Source organism: Blennius ocellaris (assembly GCF_963422515.1).
Source record: "Blennius ocellaris genome assembly, chromosome: 9".
In the NCBI taxonomy this organism is placed as follows: domain Eukaryota; kingdom Metazoa; phylum Chordata; class Actinopteri; order Blenniiformes; family Blenniidae; genus Blennius; species Blennius ocellaris.
In genome coordinates, this window is record NC_137658.1 from 26,085,444 (window position 1) to 26,108,596 (window position 23,153).

General features: G+C 42.7%; 1 protein-coding gene across 3 annotated transcripts in view; it reads right to left on the reverse strand.

The window, feature by feature from the left end:
* The window catches only part of enox2 (ecto-NOX disulfide-thiol exchanger 2), a 205,475-nt gene that overhangs the window by 98,526 nt on the left and 83,796 nt on the right, over nucleotides 1-23,153 (reverse strand). For all 3 annotated transcript variants that reach the window (XM_080502063.1, XM_080502061.1, XM_080502062.1), the window contains one exon: nucleotides 3,195-3,338. In XM_080502063.1, coding sequence (XP_080358189.1) covers nucleotides 3,195-3,338 — 144 coding nt within the window. The remainder of the gene's footprint in view (nucleotides 1-3,194; nucleotides 3,339-23,153) is intronic.

Here is a 23,153-nt window from a genome sequence, read left to right on the forward strand (position 1 = left end):
AGAGGTGAGGGCTCTTAATTACTGTATCTGGCAGTTTGTTGTTTGGTGTTGGTGTGGACATTTAAAGATCATTAGTCAATAATGTATCAGCGGGGTGTCATTAGGGCTGGAATGACTTGAATTCCTCAAAGGCCACATCAAAGAGGCAGTTTGTTGCCTTCTTAAATTCTTAATCAGGTATCGAAAGAAAATGCAAGAAGAATGAGAATAAGTGTCGTTATGGATCCTTGCACTCGTTGCATGATGGATAATCAAGTGCAACAGCAATTGTAATGAGAAAAATCTATCCATTAGGGTCCCTTAACGAGATTCAATCAGTATGGCTGCTAATGAGTCGGTACTCTATCAGAGAGCACGAGGACCTGACTGAGATGGAAGACAATCGGGATGTAGATAGAATCAAACCCTCTAAGCCAATAAAATCCACTTCCCCAGCCGCCCGAGAACTCCACTTACCTCCACGTCCTTCAGCCAGGCAGGCAGCATTAACTGATGCCGCACTCTCAGGTCACGGCGGAACGAGTCCAAGCTCATCCGGAGGCATAATTGCAATCACGATGGTGACATGTCACGAGTGTGTTCCACAGCCAGATGCATACGTGTGTGTTAATGGACTATGGAGGAACCGCAGCGCGACGGCAGTCACTAAGATACCACATGGGAGCAGATGCATTTGTGATTTACAAATGGCGGCTGCCCGCGCTTCTGTCCGCCAGGTCCTTGTGCGCTTTTCAGCAACATGCTACACTCCACTGTGAAAGGCCTCATGTCGATTAACGTGAACACACGTGTAAATAAAACATAAAGATGTAAAGGCAGCAGTATTAACTCACCCAGTAACGAGTTGAGATGAAACAGACAATCTCTATTTATATCGCAGCCTGGGTAGGCTTGTGTTGCTGTTGCTAACCGACTGAAAATAAGGTAAACACACTCCCTGGAGAATATAACTAGAGCGCAATATAGACAATTCATGTACAATCCATCAGTCTGGAGCGACTGTGGTGTAATCAGCGGGTGGAACACGACAAACTTGAGTAAGTAAAATATACGCCACTGCCACAGACCAACGGCCATTAATCCTCAGTATCATAAAGTAGCATAAGACAATGCATGAGAGAAGCATGACGCCGTAGCAGTGAGAAATGTTGCCTTAGAAGAAAAAGACCCTGTTTTCCCTGTATTTGTGGAAGTTCAGGTACTCCGCTTTCATTTTACAGCTCAAATACAAGCTCATTTCTCTGACTTTTTTTTTTTTTTTTACATTGTGGAATAGAATAGAATAGAGTAAACATATTTTATTAATCCCAGAAGGAAATTCCTCAAAGCATTGCCGAAATGCTTAAATGATAAGTAGGAAGAATAAGTATAAATAAAGCTTGAATATCAAACATGACAGAATGAAAATGTAATGATTTTAAAATATTAACAAGTGCAATGCTTAACGGTGACAAAAATGTCAGTTTTGACATTTTTACAACTTGCTTGGTGATTTGGCCGGATTGGTGCCTCTTGCCGAACAGTTTTAGTTTATTTTTGACTCCACTGATTTAAATGAATCCACCAGTTTTACAATAACGGCTATTTTGTTCACAATTATCTGCCATGCGTTGCGGATTAGGCTTTCACGTGGTCAATTGACGTGGTGAATTAAAATGAAACGTTATCAAGCCGTGAACTCTTCCCTGTGAAGATGTGACGAAAAGATGAAGAGTTGATTAGGGCAGCACTAATGGGCAGTATTAATCCTGTCCAATTAGCATCGCATAGAAAGCAAAGCCCATGAAACAACACCTCTGTGTTGAGGCATCTCTTCTTTCTGATGCTTACAAAGCAATTAATTACGCGGTACTCCTTTAATTCTTTAATTAGAAAGTCTTTCTTGAATTTTACACACTACCCGGCAACCTCCCATTTACTGAAATGACTCTTTAATTGCAGTGTCTTCTTTCAAAACAAAAGCAAAATGCATGTGCAAATGCATCACCTGTCATTAGTGGTGGTTCCACTGCAGCACGGGCCGGAGCGGGTGGGAGGGTACAGTACCACTGCAGACTAGTACGGCTAACTTGTAGGTGGGGTTGTGAACGAAGGAGGCGGAAGCGGCCGGCAGTGGACGGACGTGCCAGTCAAAACCTGGAGCCTCCCTTCTCTGAGACACAGCTTAACTGTGTCATGGTGAACTGCAGCATCCAGCTCCTGCTGCAGCTCCTCTCCTTTGACCGGGAGGAGCGTCTGCACCCGTTGAAACACCGCGGTGCAGTGGAGGAGTGCCGGCGTTCCTATAAACCCAGTTAATAACACAGCCGCCCGTCAACGCAAAGCAGCGTATGTAAACAACAAAAGGAGGTTTTTACGGCCGATGGAATATTTAAACGTTGTGGGCAGGTTGAGAGTGGCGATTGTCACGGAGCAGCAGGCGGTTGCGTCGTCGCTCCTCCTTATGAGACCCTTCCTCGGTGCGAGGTACCTCAACGGAGGGGGGATGAAAAATCATAGTCAGTGTTTACAGTTGTTCTTGTACCATCCACAACCTTCTCAATGGCACCATGTGACGAACCGCCCGGCTCTTGTGTGCTGCTGCCTGCCTGACAGGTCAGTGTTAGGAGAGGAGACACACCTGAAGGCCTGTTTGTGTTGTGATTGGCAGGTGGTGTTGGCATGATCACTGACAGCAGTCTCGCACACGCGCACACACACACACACACACACACACACACACACACACACACACACACACACACACACACACACACACACACACACACACACACACACACACACACACACACACACACACACACACACACACACACACACACACACACACACACACACAGCAGAGCAGCTGTCTGACCTCCAAAGAGGCTCGACAACCAGAGCCTGAGGACATGGCAAGGTAATCGAAAAAAACAACAAAGACTAACCTAAGCTGCTTTTTCTCCCCATACTGTCACCAAAAAACACGATTATGCAACAATTCCCATAACAGCTACTGGGAAAACGATCAGGCAGTAGAATCTCATGGTAGCCACACGAAACTGTGGCATCAAAGCTCTTTTGATTGAAGCGAGGCATTACAAACACTTGAATTTAAACCTAGACACGAGTGAGGGCAAAATGGCGAGGATTTGAGACCGGAGGGTAATCCTACGGCTCTGGTGCAACACTTCTTAAAGAGTTGTTGTCAGTACCTGGAGGCAGGCTGGCTCTCTTCCTCTTCTTGCTATTCTCAGTAGTGTTTTCCAAGGGCGGGCAATCAGTCAGCGGTCCACTTGAACCGTTGAACTGGAGAGGCTCGTTGTTGGCTGCTGGATCAAAGGGCAGAGTGTTGAGTCCTGTAAGATGGACAATAAAGGAAACATTCTCTTAATAGTGTAACTTTGGAAGTTTCCGTAGAAGCCGAAAATGTTTAACGAGTGTTTTCGACGGTCATGACAGGTGTAGGAGCAGGTGTCCCTGCAGCAGTTTGAGCTTTTAACCCTCCACATCTCCTTCATCAAAGACGGCCATAGTGATCATGGGGTCTATCGACCGACCGACCTCACAAAGGAATCTCAAGTTTGTGTCACCCTGCTGATGCACCGAACCCTGTGAAGTGAAGATCAATTCTTTGCATCCAGGATCTGGATTCAAATAACCTGCATTTACATGAATTAATACAGAAACAAAAATCACAGCAAGAAACATTTGAATTAATCATTGCTCATGGGCAGCTCGATGAGGTAAACATATGCAGGCCATCAATTGCTTTTAAGCGTTTTCCTGTATTGTATTAAAAGGGACTGAAAAAGCCGTCGAGGGAATCATATTTTATAAGGAACTTATTCACAGTTATGACATTTTACGGCATAAATAATTAATCATACCATAAAGCAAATACATTATATACACTAAGAAAGTACTATCTCGCTGGAGCCTTTATACGCAGGTTAACTGAGAAAAATCGAACCTTAAAGATACTGAAAACCATCGAAAAGATGAGACCTCTACCGAGCAAATGGATTTTTTCCCCCAAGCCTTGGCAAAAAATAGACACAAGGACACACTAGTTCTCTGACATTTGAATCAATATTTAGACACACTGACACTGGCACCATTCACTTCCTTACCAATCAAGGTCAACTTTAACAAGGCCGGAACTTTACAGAGAAATGTAAAGTTGAAACTAAAGCATAGTCAACATAAAGATCGTTAACGTGAAGGCAAGACAAAAACTACAAGGAACCCACTGCTCCATCGCAAAATAATGTTTGCACAAGATCAGCATAGTTTCCTAATTTTAACAGTGATGTCGACGTGGTGAGCCCATCATTTGTTGGGAGGAAAAACTCAAGCTCAGATATACACAGTAATGAGGCCAATTTATCACAGTGCAGCGGAAGCAATGCTTTCTTCAGCAGTTCTATTTTCATCATATCACATATACATAACAATGAGAACAGCTACATATTAAGGTAATATCAACAAAAAACAACGTGGCGAAAGCGTCCGTGTCCAAATAAATGGCAGCCAACTCAGCTTGTGTTTCCTGCTTAATGTAGCAGCTATGTCATGCTCTCTAAAGGATGCGTGTGCTTGTAATTCAGAACATGGTCCTGGAAGGACTCAGTCTAAATCCATGAAAAATTCATGACACCTCTTTGTGCTCAGATTTGTTTTCCATCCATGGCACAACAGATCAGAAGCCCCACTTTACCGTGGCTCTATCAGAGGTGTGAAGGACCCCAACCAGTTTTAAATTCAGACGGCGCCATAAACATCCCTGGACCGTTTTTTCGATTGTTGTCAAAAGTACTTTCTGACACAAAAACCAAATGTGATCTTCTATAAGATAATTATAGCTGCAGGTGAATATTTTCATCACGTGTACAGTTACAATTTTTTTTTCATGTCACAGCAGATGTAACGAGAGCAGAGATTTTTGTGTCACCTGCATCTTCAGTGTTCATGACTTCAACTCGTCAATATCAAGATTGATTAATGGCTTAACAGTGAGTGACAAGCCAGACACCATGAGAGAAATGAAGAAAAATGGAGAAAACTAAAATGGCAGGGTCCACCAGAAAAAAAAAAGACAGGCAGAGCTACAAGGGTTTTTTTAAGGCCCCGTTTACACAACATTTCAAGTGAAAAGGCATTGTTTTTTGCAGATTGTTGGTCAGAAACGTTCTCACAGGAAGTCGTTAGCATGCCAGGCCCCAAGTTGTCGTTGTTGGTTTTTGTAATCCACATAAACTCAGATGAACCACAATCACATACAGGCAGAGAATAGAATAGAATAGAATAGAATAGAATAGAATAGAATAGAATAGAATAGAATAGAATAGAAGTTAATCGCAGGGGGAATTGGTTGAAAACAACCAATGGACGTGGCTGCCACATGTAAGGTGTTTTTTCGAACAGCCGTGTCGACAGCCAAAATGAGAGTGAAGGTTTTGCGTTTTCACTTGAGAATGTTGTCAAAACAGGGAATTTGTTTAAACTATCAAGACACTGTGCAATTACTAATGTGAAGCAGACATGCATCTCCAAAAAAGGACAAAATATGTCAGAAAAGAGGCTAAACCGTGATTACAATCCAGGCGATGCAATATGAGAAATAAGGTTTTGAAATACATTAAATGTGTGGGTGGCAGATTTGTTAGATTTAGGCATAGAGACTGTGTTTGCCACAGTCAGTTTAAAAAGATCTCCCAACTGAGCTCGCACAGAGCCACACACATGCACACAGACATCTCCTAAGTCGATCTCTATTCAGCACCCATCTGTCACGCTTCTTTAAAGATGACCGTCAATAGTCTGGAGAGTGAAATAAATCTATTACCCTGCCAGTGTTAACTCTGTCCCCAGTAAACAGTCACAGTATACATTTAAAGAGACAGCCTTTCGGTGGTGAAAAGGCACAAAGTGCTCCCAGGAAGACATGCAACAAGAAGCCACGGAGAGATTGGAACGGCACTGAAGAGCTGGCAGGGAAGGAAATCACAGCTTCGGCTCATTCCAGAGGCAGTTCAGGTCAAGCTGAAGAAGAAAAGTTAAATTCGGCTCACAGAGATTCACAATTTCACAATTCAACACCTTGCAAAATGAAACAAGACTTGTAAGATGCGGAGCAAATGTGATGAGTACCGTGGCCCAAGAGTGCGTCAAGAATGAATAAAAGTGTTCTACTCAAATGTGTGATTTCAAACTACATGACGGACTACATCCAGGACATTTCATTTGAAATTCACTACCTGATCTGGCACTTGAGTGATAGCTTTGCTACAGTCGAAGCTCAGAGGCAAATTGGAGAAAAGCTTTCCACAAATCCAGTCTCAATGAAACAGGTTTTAGCTGCACATGGTTATTTTATCACGCATCTGAAGCTGGCTTTCAGCCATGAACTGAACACCCAGACAGTCAGCCACAGCAGGAATCTGCAGGCGAACAAAGAAAAGGTAATGAAGTTCCAGACTGAAGTATGTGACTGCTTGTGCAAACCTCGACATTAACAAAGCCGTTGCCTCTGTCGCCACTGCTACTCGTGCGTCTGCAGACTGACGAATGGCGTGTTTAAGTTTTAACATCTGGTCAGAGAGAGGAGCGATGTCACCGAGTATCACTCCCCAGAGGAGCGAGAGAATAACTAGCAGGAGGCTGGGTGGAGGAGACTGAGGACAGAAGGGCTGCGGGGGTAAATGAGGGAAATGAAGACAATAAGCGGAGACACACACTATGGCCTCACAATGCCACTGATTCTGATGTGATCTCAAATCAAGGCTGTATTACCAGCATGCACCATTCATCGTAACAAATATAAAACTTCCTGAATTGCCCACCAACATTTTTTCACACACATCATCTATCTTTTATACCAACTTTCTTTTAATCAAAAACCAATGATGAATGTATTCAGTGGCAGACCGGGAAACAGCAGTGCCTCCCAAATTATATACAAGCAGTAATCTTGGCGTTTAACTGTGAAAGTTACACCAATTACAGAGCAGAGGTGTAATCACACATGGTCAAACACAGTATTAGGAAATGGGCATCATTGAATAACAACTCGATGTAATGACTTTGCCTGTCTGTGAGTTGTGAGGATCAAACCTCTGATCTCTCCGGCACAGAGCCGGGTTAACACCAGGATGACACTGAACAGTAATGACTCCGTTACCAACACCGTCCTACAATTTTCCTGCCGTCCTTAATCTCACTCCTATCAGCTAATAAACCCACTGCTGGAGGATGAAAAACACAGAGCAGAAGGAAATGTGCATCGCTGGACTATTAATCCAGAGATGGTAGTGAGAAACATATAGCGAGCATGGCGACGTCCCCAGCACTCATTCATCTAAACAAGGCACAGGGCCAGATGGTGGCACGCAGCATTAACATATTCCCAAACTCAGAAATGAATTAGCCTTCTGACTGCTCACTTCAATACTAAACCCCAACTGTGTCAACAAACGGACTTTTTGGCGCCACGGACGTGTGTCAGCAAACAGGCAAAGTGTGGCCGAACACATTCAGCCGTCAGGGAGCAACGTGATCGCCCAAGACCAACGGCCACGGACCGTCCACAGCTGGAACTGAGAATCCTGTGTTGGAAACCCGCAGTATTGTTTGGACGGAACGGATCTCTCCACTTTGGCTGGTCAAAGACACAAGGCAAATAGTGTCTACATAAAGAGACAAACAGGGAAATGCCTTCACAAGCACCACTTCAGTTCTGCGAGCATGTGAGCTCACAGTTGGATGCACCTGACAGATTTAATGCTGTAGAAAGGAAGACACCCGTCGTACTGAGATGTAACGCAAAAGAGAAGAAGTGGAGGTAACAATTCCCAGAGACGCTATTCCATTATATTAAAAAAAAGAAGAAGATGGCAAATGTTTCTACTTTTTATTCTCCTTCTATGATTGTCTCTGTACAGCTCTGTTCTGCTCCGTCTTCATCCAGTCCCACAAGACTTGGGCCCAAACCGATTCCGTGATGAGAACACCAGGACTGCAGATTGATGCCAAGAACTGCGGAACAAACATGTTCATTAACTGACCGTTAAAAAGAGAAACCGGCTTTCATGCCATCAAATGATTCGAGACGATAACTTGGAAACTTGACTTGAAACTGCCACTAAATAGTCTGGAGTAAATATCAAACGTTTCAAAAGTAACATTTCCAAACGTTTTTCCAGTGTGTCAATGCAAAATTCACCCCAAAGATCTACAAACAAAGAAAACATCTGGAAGCACTCCCTTTAAACCGGGGGTGTCAAACATAAGGACCGTGGGCCAAAACTGGCCCTGCAAACGACTCCAATCTGGCCTGGAAGTACCAGGAAAACTTGGCATGTTGAGATCCTTTTCAGTAGGAATTGACTGGTTTTGTCATTATGTATACTCTGAGCCACAGCAAAGACAAACTTTCAAGCTTAAATCTAAACGTTATCATCGCATAATTTGACCAGTCCAGCATGCTCACGATGAAATTGTCCTATATGTGGACTAAAATGTGTTTGACACCCCGGACTGGAACAACTGGAACCAGAATAAATGCACAGTTTTACAGTCACATAACACAACGCTGAAATCACAAAGTGCTTTCGATTTTTAATGTTTTTGCCAAACCACAAACTGTCAAAGCACTAATATCAATTAAAGGTCATGTCAACAGCCCAGACAAAGCAACAGCAGTGCAGACAGGTAGGTAACCAGTGGCTGGGGTTGCAGACTCTTCCAACAGAAGGATTAATAAAGATCACAGAGGTCACGCTCTCCAGTACTAATACGTAAATACCAATGGAGTGACACAGAATGACCCTATAATAACATTCGGGATCAAACTGCATTGCAATTACTGCAAAGCTGGCAGCTGTGTGTTGGAGTAATGTGACAGTCGCAGCCTGGAACTCTGGATCCTGATGGGTGGCAGCGGGCAAGCCTACAAGCGGCATCCCAAATTAGCTCTGTCACCTGAACGCTGACTGATGAATCCCAGTCACAAGACCTCCGCTAGCCCACGCTAAGATCGCGTCCACGCACATCAGCAACCACAATAAAAGAAGATGTCACTCTATTCATAGCGCGGCGTGTCCGTCGGGAACAACGGGGCTCGGTCTGGCGCAGGACCGCGTGCACGGGCTGCGGGCTTCCTAAAAAGGTATGAGGCTGTGAAGTTGTGAGTGCTGAGTGCCTCCAGCAGATGCATAAACAAGGTGTCTGACCGACGTGGCTTAGCAATGGATGGCAAGGCATGAGAAGCGGCGGCGGTATGCTCCAGAGACTATTAGCCAAGCTTTTCACTTCCTGTGTATTTATAGCAATGACAAAGAGCAGCTAAAACCACAGGCACTTCATCTGAGGGGAAAGTGCACAGGCTCATTTTATGTACGAGTGCATTAACGGGCAGCGTAAGCTCATTGTAACTAATAAAATTAACGGTCGAGTGTCTTGCTCGGCTTCTCATTCGCTGGATTTTGTTAAGATAAACTGCATGCACAATTAATGGCAATTAATGTTTGATGAAATGATATACCAGTGTAGCTATGAACCACGGGAACCTCATAATATATATTTTGCGTCTTTGCGTTGCAGTTAAATATCCCATCAAAGTGGTTTCACAAAGAAAGCGTTTCCTCAATCCAGTCTTTACTTGAGGTTTGAATATATTCCACTATTTTTCATACGCAAAGAATTCAATCGCCATGTGTTCTCTGATGGTAATAATACAGTCGTAGCTCATGTTCTGGCTCAAGAGCGACAAACGTCCTCCTGGTGAAACAGCCCCTCTGCTTTCATTAAAAACAGAGACAAGTTAAAGAGCATTAAGGCTGCGGCCTGATGTGGTGAGTGACGGCTGCGTGTCGAGCAGAGAACCCATCACGCCGAGCACGGCGCTTTACAGTGACACTGATTTATCCATGGGGTCCAAGTGGAGGTGGTACAGGATGCTGTTGTTAAGTTTGACCGTTTCCATGGCGACGTGTCAGAGATCCATAGATTGAAGATCTGCTGGGAAAAGCGTCTGCGCGGCGGCGAACACGCATCCTGTCACCAGCTCCTGCACGCAGAGCTCATGAGCCGGGAATGTAGCAACTGCTGTGGGTGGAATCAACCTGACGTCAAGACAAATATCAAATAATGTCACAACGTTCCAATACCTATCTGACATTACGATGAACCAGTTAAACAGTGAACTAATATTATCCATTGTATCTTTTTTCCTATTAGTCGTCTTCACTTTTCTATATTCCGAATCCCATGTCTTGGAAATGTAAGCACATTTTGTACTGAGACGGAGTTTAATCCATCAATGGCTGAATTAAAACAATTTAATGATAAAATGTAGCGTCCCTGGCCAAATAAATACTGTATACTCCCGTACCGCTCTATTCTCCTGACTCAGCAAATCTTTACATTTGTAGTTTTCTGCTCTGCTCTAATTTTAGGTGATAAAATAAACAGTTAAGTTTGTCAACAAGACTAGTGACACAAAATACACACTGTTCCCTTTTGGAAAATGCAAATGACCTATACTATGAACTGTCCTTGAATGCCTCCTATTATGCAATAGTTCCTAACGCTAAACCAGAGAATGCTGAATACCACGTGTGACAGACTGAATAGACTTTCAGCAAGTTTTTCATTCAACGTTATGAAAATATTCCAAAAGCAAATTGTAACTGAGATTTCTTTGAGAATTGGTGCAACTAAAGAGCCACTTGTCATTAAGAGTGACGCTGTTGGATGCTCGCAGCCTCAAGCCAATAAAAAGTGTGAATTAATTTTATCGACAAATGTGGCATTTAACCTTATTTTGATGTGAATTCTTTTTAAATTTGAGAAATCTTTACCAATTTTGATAAAGAACGCTACAGATTCACAAAGATCATGCCAAAATCACAGCAGTGAAAATGCTGCAGAGAAAATAAATGAACTTCATCAGCACATGCACACACACACACACAAACATCCGACTGGATGTCCCGTCACCATCGACTGAGTTGGCAATAAGGAACGTGATCTCTAAAAACAATATGATGTTACCTTCCACCCAGAGTTTGCAATGCTGGAGTCACCAGCATTTGCCATATTTGAGTAAATGTCAAAGATACCAATCAGGGTTAATATCATGGTAAGTACGCAGAAAGAATTCTGTTCTTACGGTCGGGAATTTGGTAAAGGTTAATCTATTCCCTGATGTTGTGATGACATTTTGAAATAATGCAAGCACTGGAATGTCTCACTGTGCATTTACAAATTCACTTCTGCTCTGCATGTAATAAAGCCTGGACGACCACATTGGCATATGGAGCCGCAGCACACCGTGGCAACACGCGACCTGCAGAAGAGTGATTGATGTGAAAGGAGGGCAAAATGTTTCTGTGCGTTTGTCAATATCTGCAGAGCTTAAATCCTGCTGCGCTTGGAACTCTGGGTGAGGTGCACACTGCACAGCTCCAGCCCACAATAATAATGTCATAACTATTCATTACATCAGTGACAAGGAACAAATTCCTCCTCATACCCCCCTCTGTCATTCCTCCAAGCCTGTGGGAAATCACTGAAGGTTAATTTATTTAAATCTCCCATCCACTCATCTCTATTCCATTAAACTCTGTAAGAATCTTTGGTTTGCAGACTAATCCGCTTTCTACTGTCAAAGGCCCATGCCCTTTCTGCAATGCAGTGAGTGAACAGCTCTACGTGTGTTAACAAGACAACACCGCAGTTGATAAGGTCACGTTAGCTTGCATATGCAAGAACCATGTCCTCAGAGACACGCGTAACACTTGACCAATAAATCTACAAGGCTCTCATGGTCAGAGGCTGTGAAGTTAAACTGTAGATTTCTCCCGAGGGAGCAGTTCTTTTCTACCGTCTGCAAGGCCACGCAACATCAACAGTCCCGCCATCTGTCTCTCCCTTTGAAAGGCTGAATACTTTATTGCACGCAGGCCATGGTCAGATAAAACCATCCACCATTAGGCTGCAGTACCAGGGATATCTTGGCCATGCGGGCAAATTGCTGTATCATTATTACAGCATGGCACACGTTATGACTGCCGCTGGTGCCCTCATGCTAATGCCTTTGGAAATGCTCACTCTTGCCTTAAATAGTCGTCGAGGCTATTTGCAGTCTGTCAGATAAACACCCAGCCTATGTTGATGGTCTCTGTGTTCCAGAAGAGTGGCTAATGAGACGTCCACTGGCACCAACGTACTTCAACAATAGTTCACTGAAAGAGTGTGTCCGAGTACAGATCCGGTGCACGCCCAGTCATTTATGCCTGGTCAGAGTCTGGTCTTGGCTAAAACTGCTAGTGGAGTAAAATCTCTCTCCATCTTACACATGCACCCTTGGACAGACCGAGTGTTCGGTCAAAATAAGCTCCCGAAGCTGTCAAAACTGAAACTTTCTATCCTGTGGCAGACTCTATTTAAGGAAAACATTGGCTCTCTTCGCCAGTAACGATCAACTCAATCCTCCCGAGTAAAACAGCTTTAGGTCAGTGAGGGGATTGCCTGCTCTTTTCAGGGCTTCAAATGTATATCGCCATCTTTTGGCACCGTCTGCTTCTTCATAAACCTCCATTTTATTTAACGCCACCTCTCGATCCCTCCCATCTGTCTCTTCCAGCACAAGCTCCTCTTAATTATGGCTCTCTGTTCTCCTTGCTGTGTAGTTTTCAGCTTTTCCTCTTATGCTTGGTGTGTTCTGAAATTTTAGCTCCTCATAATGTCTTTAATGCCACCTATATTTTAAACTTGCAGAGGACAGCAGAGATTTATGACGAGCAGCTGCCCTCGCTAAGCTTCTCAAAGCTGCAGGATGTTCTCCGCTCTCCACCTTTTGTCTTTAATTGCAGCAGTGCAACATTGGTTTTTTTTTGGTCAAATATCTTGACTCATTTGGCTTAAAAGAAAGTCTCCGAAGGGAACAGGATAATAACGATTAAAGACGAGTCATTATAAAGAAACAAGGGATAAAAAGGTCAACGTTTATTGGAAAAGGGCATTTTTGTAGTTCATCACTGATGATTAGACTCAAACTGAGGTCAAAGATCTACGATCACACAAAACTGTACAAAGCCCTGCCACAAGAAAAGTCTTACTTTTATATCTCGAAGCCACTTCTTCTATTTTTCACTTAGATCCTGCTCTGCCTCATTTGCCTGTGCCCAGATCACTGGAATATTAACTGTAATCATTTTTTAAAAGCATGCTTTCAATCTTTTCTGTATTTCAACCCATACATAAATAAATTAGTTATAATCGTAATGTTTAAGGAATACCTTCCAAATTAAAATGTACTCAGAAGAGGTCAAATGAATGTGCATTATTTCTATGGAATCCCTTTATGGTTAAAAGGCTGGGTTGAAGGCTCTGCAGCCAAGTGAAAGAGCATCACCAGGCCACATCAGCCCTCAGAAATGTCTCCACTCAGCTGGCGTCACAACTTCACACATTTCTTTCTTTTCAAGCCGTGCTTAGGAGAGGTTTTAAAAATCACGCCCACACCTTGTCAGTATGCTTCAGAACATCCCAAAGGCTGCACTGGGTTTCAAGGAGAGTAGATAAGAAGACTTATTCCCTCGTGTGTCAATTAATACTTGTAAAAAAGTGCTCCTTGGTTGTTGGTATTGTTTGCCTTGTGCATGCGGCTCTCTCACTCTTCATCTCTGCAACGAGACAAGTGTGACTGAGTCGGGATCCAAATGTATCAGACCCCCTGAGTGACAATTCGAGTGAGATCTCGCTTGCTCTAGATGCAAGGGCCCAATTTCAAAAGACAATTCTTCGCCTTTGATGCTATTTCTGGGAGTAGCTGCGGTGCAGGTCTGGAGAGAAGAATTACCAGATGGCTACTTGTCATTCTCTGAGAGTCGGAGCTCTGAATTCTGGTCCAGCGAGCTGAAGCCCTCGCTGTGAAGACTGATGCCGATCACGATCTAACGGGGACACACATGCTGCCTTGATGTAGCCGCTGATTAGCATAGCAGCGATGTTTAAACTGGCTTTCAGTAGTTACAGTTGCTACCTTTAGAAACCAGATCAGATCTGCTGTTCAACGCTCCACAGCTGGGGATGTGGTATCACACGCCTGGCGAGCGGCGACGTGAAGCGATCCTTCTCGTCAAGCTCCACTTTATTGACAATTTGGCGGCAGCTCCTTCAGCCCGGACTCCTTAGAAGGTTTTGAGATAAAGAGTAAATGGTGCGTGTGAATCCAACCAAGAGTGTTCCCTCTGGTTTGGCTGAGCTTCAGCACTGATAACGGGTTCACACAAAGACAACTGCTGTGATTTAAGAACAGGCCTCAAAGCAAACAAGATGCTGCATGATACAGATATTCAAATTGTTGGTGGGGGGGGGTTCAAAAAGTTCTTTTGTCATTTACTGCTGCAGCCGAGCGTACAAACTTTGAATGGCTTCTTGGAAAGAGAGTGCAAAGACGTGTGCCATTATGCCAGTTGCATGACTCAAAAGAACATTTCCCTGTTCTGCCTTGAGTCCATTCACAACAGTGACACACTTTGGCTGCGAGGATGCTCCAATGACACACGTTTTCCCTCATACCATTTGCAACATTGCATAAAAAAGAGAAACGTCCAACCTGGGCCCCAATTTTTCCCACATTTCAGGTTGAAGAGGCCATTATGAGCAACGATCTTTTAAATTGTTGCAGTATTGAGCGAGAGCGCTTCAGCTGCTGTGTAGTACTCTTCTGGGAGAGTGCACTTTGTCAATGTATGCCAACTGAAAGTGCTTGTTTTTGCTACAGACAGGCTTGCATCCTTATTATAATCATCTGACAACATTGTGGGAAACATGCATCACCCGAAAACACAAACTTTGCTGTGAAATCTCATTTGTTGGATAAAGACAACTGTAGAAAAGTTGTTGAGATGGAGGGCCAAGTGTTTGAAAGAGTTTGAAGTGTATAAAGTGGGCGTAAGGTGAAACAAAAAAAACCAAAAAACAATAAAACACAACCAAGGCTCATTTTCTCAAAGTGAGTCAACAAAATGTCAAGCAGTACTTCCTTGGGCTGCCATGTGGTGCCTCTGTTTGAAGGCGACATGCTGTAGTTGTGGTTCGTTTTGCTCCAAGTGGATGTTAACACCCATGTTCGTACAGCGCACCTCCCAGACTCCTCCGTCTCCAGTGGCCTGTTGGGCCCAGACAATCGCTGCTCGGCAAGGAGGAGAAGAAATCCTCTCACTACCGTTCCTCCATAAACAGGTTTCAGAAGTGGAGACAGAAAGGAAGTTTGTAACATCATTGGCTTGAATTACTCAGAGCATGGCACCATAACGGGCAAAATGACACCTCCACTTATATATAGTTCAGTATTTAAATCAAGAACCTACCATCTGAGAAATGTCTGAATTAAAGGTTCCAAATGCTCAAAACTATGACACTGCACACTGTCTGAAGTGCTCTCACTCAATACGGGAGCCATTTAGACACAAATGTGTCCCATTAGTCACTCGGGCCAACAATAATGGGAGAACAGCTTCCAGGGTGAAAAATATCACTTTCTTTTGATGTGTGGGAACAATTTTACATTTTTCCAAGAGAGTCGTTTAGCATATGCAGGTAGTCTGTCTCTTGTTTGCAATGTTCATCAATATGTTCCAATCTGTTTCTTGAGCAATCTGACCAATTAGCTTGAGTGGATTACAATAATGAATAGAACAGATGGTTCACCATGTTCAGAGTTTTGTAGTCAAGCATAATGAGTGAGTGTACTCCGAAAGCCATTTCACCACACAACGCAAACCTGCCGCTTTGTGTGAGAAATGTCAGACTGAAGCTGAGCTAACGAGCACGGTCGTGATTCCACTCCTGAGATGAGCTCGGAATAAAACAAGCATCGAGCCCGTTGAAACCACCGAGCGGAGTTACAACGCAACGCCTCGCTTGCCATACTTCTCTCCACTGATTTGACTTCTAAATGATATCAAAGTTTCAGAAGGCGTTACAAAAGGCATCAATATTTAACATGCCAGTCTTCTGCACAGCCTTACGCTACAGTGGTGTTTTATCCTTTCTATTTACAGACATGCTCCTCCCACTTGGAGCAGCGAGTGCACAAAACAATATTTAGTCACACATGAGAGTGCTAATGGACCCTCTGGTAGCAAATGTCAGCACGCATTGTCTAAAGTCTCTTGTTGTTTTGTCGCTGGAAAATAGGAGGGAAGGTGTTTGTGGCACAGAGAGTTTTAGTGTGCCAGAAGGAATTATTCAGTGAAGCAAGAGAAACGTTTTTTTGTTTTAAAAACTGGGCAACAAGTCCGGGAGAATCTATTCCAAAAGCTGCCACGCTGAAATTTAAGGCATAAATAAAGAAAATAGCCTAAGTGGGGCACAAGCTCGCGCAACATCTTTGTTTTACTTTGGGGAGGCAAGGAGCAGTCGGGGTCACAATAGGTTGTGCTCACTCAACTAAACACCCACTTAGGAAAACTGTGATGTATTCGCTTTATTCAAATGCCCGGGGTTTCTACTGATGCACACTAAAGCAAAGCTCTGACTCATTGCAAAAGAGAGACGTAGAGACAAAGGGTAGAGTGAATCAGCTTTTTCACGTGACCTCTGGTGCAAGCTTCACAAGAAAAGTATGCCACTGGTGGAAGAATAAAATAATGCATTAACATTTTAAACGGCACAAAAATGACAATACTCAGATACACAACTTATGTTGCTGGGAAGATGTATTCCAAATTCCTCCAAACGCTGTAAATCAAAGCGTCTGAGACTATTAGAGCCGCAGGATTAATATCCCCGGTGTTTCTAAATGTTCCTGCCAGCAAATAGCTTTGTTTGCTGGTGCCAAGACAATATATATATTCAAAAGGAGGGAGAAAAAAATAGTAAACGGAGCTGTAGCGGAAAATAGCATTTTAGAAGCCAGGTAATCGGATAGAACAATCAAATAAATGTGAGGCAGCATCCAAAATATCTCTAAATACATTCAGAAAACTGCTTTTGAAGTCATTTATCATTTTGTCAACAAAAAAAGATCAGTGCAGCTTCCAAGAATGTGCAGATTTACTGCTTTTATCTGGCTTGTATCACTGTAAATTGAATATGCTAAGTTTTGGACCGCTTGCTGGTCACAATAACTGTTCTTTTGACTATTTTCCGACTTTGTATTGACATAATAATAGATCAAAAACGCATTTCAATCCTTAGCTGCACCTCTAATGTATATCAGAGGCATGCATTTTTATACCCGACTGCAAATATCCTATTAATAACATCATTTGAAGAGGAAGAAAAACCTAAGTTGAGAAAGTGTCATCGTAAGACCCAAGATCTGCAGGCTGCTACTCCAGAAACTGTGCTCACATCTACCCACTGATGTTCGATCACAGCCTTACTTTGTCAAATCTGTCTCCTCGCTGCTCATCTCCCTTGCCAACAAGTGCCGGAATAAAAACACATTTTGTGACTGGTGTCTTTGTGTGCAAGCCAAAAGTGTTTGTTTTAAATATAAATCACGATGGGCTGTTCTTAAAAGTGGCGGTAGATAAACAAGGCTAAGCCTTTTCTCCAGGAATTGTATGGCTACCTCTGCCCTCATGCAGTTTGTCATATGATAAGAGCCTAAATGTGCGAATCCTGTATTGTACATGACTTATGGGTACGTTTCATGGAGCCAAGACGATCTTAATGGAACAACTGAGGGTAAAAAAAAAAAAAAAAAATATATATATATATATATATATATATATATATCTGGCTATCAATTTCTGTGCTTGGATTCACAAGACTCAGACTGTCCCTGATCTCGTCCGGCTCGGACGTCTTTCTGTGTGCGTCTCTATCCAAACACATGCTTGAGGCTGGTTGGTGGTTCTGAAGCTCTCGCAGGTGTGAATGTGTGTCGTTGGCTATCCAGAGTCCTTTTCTTCCATTTTTTCTTTCAAAAGTAAAATTTATTTATGTCTGTATCAAAAATGTCCTTTTCTTTGTTAAAAAACAAAACAAATCCCCACTAAAAAGAATAGAAACATTAAGAATGAGCAATGGGGATATCGTTGAAATGAAAGCGGACACTTTGTTTTTGTACAAGTAGCAGACGGACGTCATTAGCAAAGTACACATTTTGACTATTACATTTTCTTGACTATAAAATTAATGAGGAGCTAATCTAAAATGATGTGCAATAGCTGACGGCAAAATAAGAGTCACCTGATACTTCAGGTGGTAAATCGGTGTAGTGGTTAACACGACCGCTTCACCGCAATTCAAGATCAGGATTTCAACATTCATGGGAACTCTTGCTTTCTTCCTCGATTGAACATGCATGTGAGACGAAGCGCAGACTGGGAATGATGTGGTGAATGTCTGAGTGTCACCGAGATAAATAACCTGGGCTGTTTGAGGCTCCAATGACTTCCTGTAGTGGCAAAACAACATGATGGAGCGTGACGGGAGAGTGAAGATGGCTGGACAAATCCCTCTTCAGGGGTTCATCAAACACATTTCATGCCTAAATATATGAAAAATAATTAGTAAGACTTTCTTGTACATACGCATGATAACATTTGTTCTTTTTAGGGTTTTATATCGATGCGCATTGAAGCTATTGTCATATTGTTGCGAAATTAAATAAACTGGCTTTTCCATAAACTCTTTTCCTTTATTTGTGTTCCTTTATGTAAAGCGTCTTTGAGTGCCCAAAAAAGTGCTCTACTTGTATGATGTAGTGTTATTAAAATAAATCATTAATTACTCTGACCTGAGGTAATTTGATGTTCAAGAGACAGAGGGAGTTGGGCAGAGCGTCACTGAATAATGCACGGAGGTCAGGGGACTTCAGGGTGGTACAAGTCTTCAAAACGCTGTTTTTGTTACTATTTTATGAGGTTATTAAAGCTTCTTTGTGAGCTGTGGAACTCGTATTTATACACATGCATGTTTTTAATTGTTACATGAATAACATTTTATATATATATATATATATATTTTTTTTTTTTTAAATAACTCATTACATGAAATAAAGTAGTTCAGCTCCTTTGATTGTTATAAAGGCAATGAATGTGTTTATTTGTAAAATCCCACATTGTTCCTTTATCATTATTCAAGTGTTAAACAGCAGTTGACATGACAACCAGGAATGAGAGGTTGAATCCTAATTGCACGTCACACCTTTAAACCTCAGCTTATGGCTCATTTTTGATTCATGCTGTGGAGAGCCAGATGGTTGTAGTGTCAGTGTCGTGGTGCTTCCTCTCATTGCCTCTGCCGGGAGCCGCCACCTATTTGTCATGGCGACGGCGGCCAGTGCCACTGAGGGTGCGGTCTAGACTTTATATATGTCTACGGTGTGCATGCCAGAGATGAGCTTTTTCTCTGACCGCTCATCCTGTAATGACGGATGTACCCCGTTTATTCTCCAATGACATCTCAAGCCCACTCCGGCTTCCTCCACTGTCTGAAATTGGATGAAGCAAGTATAGATACACATATGTAGAGAGACATGAATAAATATAAAAAGGCTGAGCTCATGTTTATTTAAATTGTGGGTTTTCAGTTCCAGTCACGCTAATATGCCCAGAATTAATCTACAATTTCTTGTCTAATTCTGACCAAGTGGAGGCTTTGCGTTTCGCAAATGTAGCGTGGCAGCCTTAACTGCTCTGATAACCATCTGTTGGCCTCTTTGAAATCACTCGTACATTCCCAGCTGTTTGCACATTCCATGTCGTCTCTCAAGGGAATAGCTTTTCGATAATTTGACAGATAATCCAGACAATAACACTGCAATGATATCATCTACAGTATTTCACTCTGCAGCAGCTCAGCCTCCTTGACCAATTCCAGAGAAATGGGACAGGAAATGACCTTTGCAGGGAGCAAACGACCAGCTTGTGAAGGAGATCAGGACAAAGGCAATTAGGCCATTTATAGATCACACTTCTACAGTTATCGAGGAGGCAACCAAGCCCAGCAGTGTCCACTCAACCAACATAATGAATAAAGAGTTCCACTTCCATTTGAAGCGTATATCCATTAAGAAGTGGAATCCATTGGAGGAATAGAATAAAGGGAGACGCCTTTCTGGCATCTGTTAGCCATCAGAGTAGAATTCCCCTGATTTGATTTGAGCTTTTGTGAGGCTGCAATGTTCATCCCATACATGTCATGGTTCAGTACAACTAGATTGTTTTATTGTTTTGACTGAATACCTTAGTAGCTTTACTTTAACGGACATGATATTCCTGAAGCAAGGCGGAAATGAGTAAACATAAGAGAAAGAAATCAGTAAGCTGCTGTCTTTGCTCCTTCTAAAAAGAAGATTGGTCTAAAAAGAAGAGCCCACCTTGATGGCTGCTGGTGACAATTCAGTGGACAAACGGTGCCAATTGCACTCTGAATTTCAAAAATGTACATCCTTGTGAAGCACCTTGTTTTCAGCACAAAGTGGCTGTGTCGCACCTTGTGCAGAATGTGTTGTGTCTGAGATCCCAGAGCAGCCGTGGGATTTTAACTCCCTTTCTGAATTAATTGAAATCTTCTTCTCAATCAATTAAGTACTTGTGAAACAGAAGAAGCAGCTTCTCTCTACACCCTGTAAAGTGTTGTTGTTCACATTAAATTTCCATGTCTTGATTGTTTTTTTGGTAATGCGATTCATGAATTATACAAGGTTGACAGGAAGATCAACCAACATCTGGCAGCAATAAGAACCTAACAAAGATCCATCAGAGGAATAAAATAACACAATTTGGTTTACACAATGAACATGTGAAATTGTCTTTGCATTGGTTGTGTTGACGACATTTGTTAACGTTTCTTAAAGGAACTTTTTTTCTGGTCACGTCACTTTTTTTAACAATTATTTGGTAGATTACCAGTTTCTTGTCACTTTACACTTCAGGCCCTGTTTGAAGGAGGTAATCAAGAAGAACTTTTAATGATGTGCATTAATAAGATCTGTAAACTACAGTACAAGCAAATTCTTGTTAATGGCAACAGGACAAACTGTCACACTTGTAAACATTGATCACGATTAAAAAACAAAACGATGTTAAAAACCTGAAAAGTTCCCTACATGGTGGCTGAGAGGTGAGAGAAGCAGACTTGGGACGGGGAGTTTGAACCTCACAGCTGACGTGTCACCACACTAGATCCCTGAGCAAGACCTTTGACCCCCATCCGCTCCCTGGACTGCCGCAATGTGGCCACACCTCCACATCCTACAAATAGGATTTCTCACTGCGGAAAAGGCAGTGAGAGGCTTTTGCTCATGTATGATGTCCACTCTCTGTGGTCACTTTATTTGGCCAAAGTGCAGAATCACTCGACTGGAGGGTCTGATGAAGCAGTCTGCTCAGACTGTCCAAGGAAACACTGGGATTAATAAAGTTTGATTTGTTTATGACTAGTCAGTGTAGTTTATCTGCTTCGGAGTTAACCTGGGGCCCACAAGTGGAAGCCCACAAAGCCAGTGAACACCTCTCTTGTGCTCCCAGTATGTTTTCATCCAGCACACCAATGTCACACGTACTTACTGAGAAACGCCGTAATAGACTTCATCAGCATTGTGTGAAGTTGTTTGCTATGAGCTTTATTGCAACAGACGTTTATCTACAAAAGTCCTCCACCTATAGCTCCAACATTGCCGTTTCTTTAATCTGGAAAATTAAATCATTCCCAGCATGGCAGGCAGGTGCAGTAGTCTTAAAAAGCTCTTGGACCTCCAGATCTGGATGGTACACGTGAAAGCCACAAATGGGATTTTACGGGATAGACACGATAATCTACTGATGCACTTGTGATTTGTGGCAGAATTACAAACAGATTACATTGACTTTTCATTATATAGAACAAGCTTTAGTGGAACTCAAAAAGGGATAGGCCTCTAAATACGTTGAATCCTCCAGTAACCACCCTGTCCCCGAGCAACCAGCTAACAGCTTGTGCTATTTCTGGATGATGGACCACAGCAGAATCTAAATCCTGACTGTACAACACCCAGTTCTGTACTTTGGCCTGTATTCCTCCAAGAGCTGTCTGAGGATCACTAATGAATGATGACGTGATCTCTGCGATGTTGATGGGAAAACACAAGAAAAGCTGTTTACCACATATATATTAATCGTGGGAATATTTAAATGTTACTTATAACTGCTCACAAGGACCGTGTACTCACGTCAAGGCGAACCAGCTTAATGAATAAAAACTATTGAGCTTTACATTTTCATCAATTCTAATGAAAACAATACTTTCCACAGATTTAGTGTCTGAGCCGACTTTTCTGCTGATTTAGACGTCAAGAGGGATCAAATTCAGCATGTCAGAATCTGGATTAATTCAATGTCTAAAAACCTGCCCCAAGCATGCATATCAGAAATTCATGTTACAAATGCCATCAAAACAGGTTTTCCTCCCCAGTTGACCTTGAGGGCACTTAAAAGCCAAAGTATGCATACATTTAACAAGGCCTTCATCGTCTGCTATTGATGAGAGATTTTTTGGCCCATAGTTGATTTCAAGCCAGTTCTCCACAAGCCGTCAAATGACACGGTTTATCTAATACAAAGAATCAAGGACCTTATGGGAGATTCCAGCAGCCTGTGAAGTGTGAAGCGTCTTGTGCAAAGGCAATTAAATACAATTGTTAACAAGCCGTCTGCCACAGGACTATCGCTCATCCCCATACTGTTGTGTTTACCTTTAAGCAGCTCCAGAGGATTAGCTTCTCTCTTGAAAGCACATTAATGAGAATTTGTGTGACATGTCATTTATACAGTGAGACCCACTTCACCAGAGTCCCGACACCTTGTTCTCGCCCTTGAATCCCCTATTCCAAAATTAATCTGCAGTTAGAAAGGCATTTTCTCTGGAGAGCTGCTGGAGAGGTGTCTCCATCTCGCCTGTTCTCTTGGTGGTGCTTTTTGGCTAATGAGGGTCTGGTCAGGAGGCTGACGCCGGCAGCTCAGCTGTTTAAAAAAAAAAAGAAGCCTTTGTCAAAATATTGCTTCGGGGGAGATTTGAGCAGCTACTTGCCCACAGGAACACTCCTAGCACAGGCATAGCCTTCCTCACAGCCCTGTTTCGCTGCAGGCTACATGTCCAGCTCCTGTATGTGACTGCACACATTCAGTCCAACAACTCGTCAACAACAACGAAAGAATTCCCAT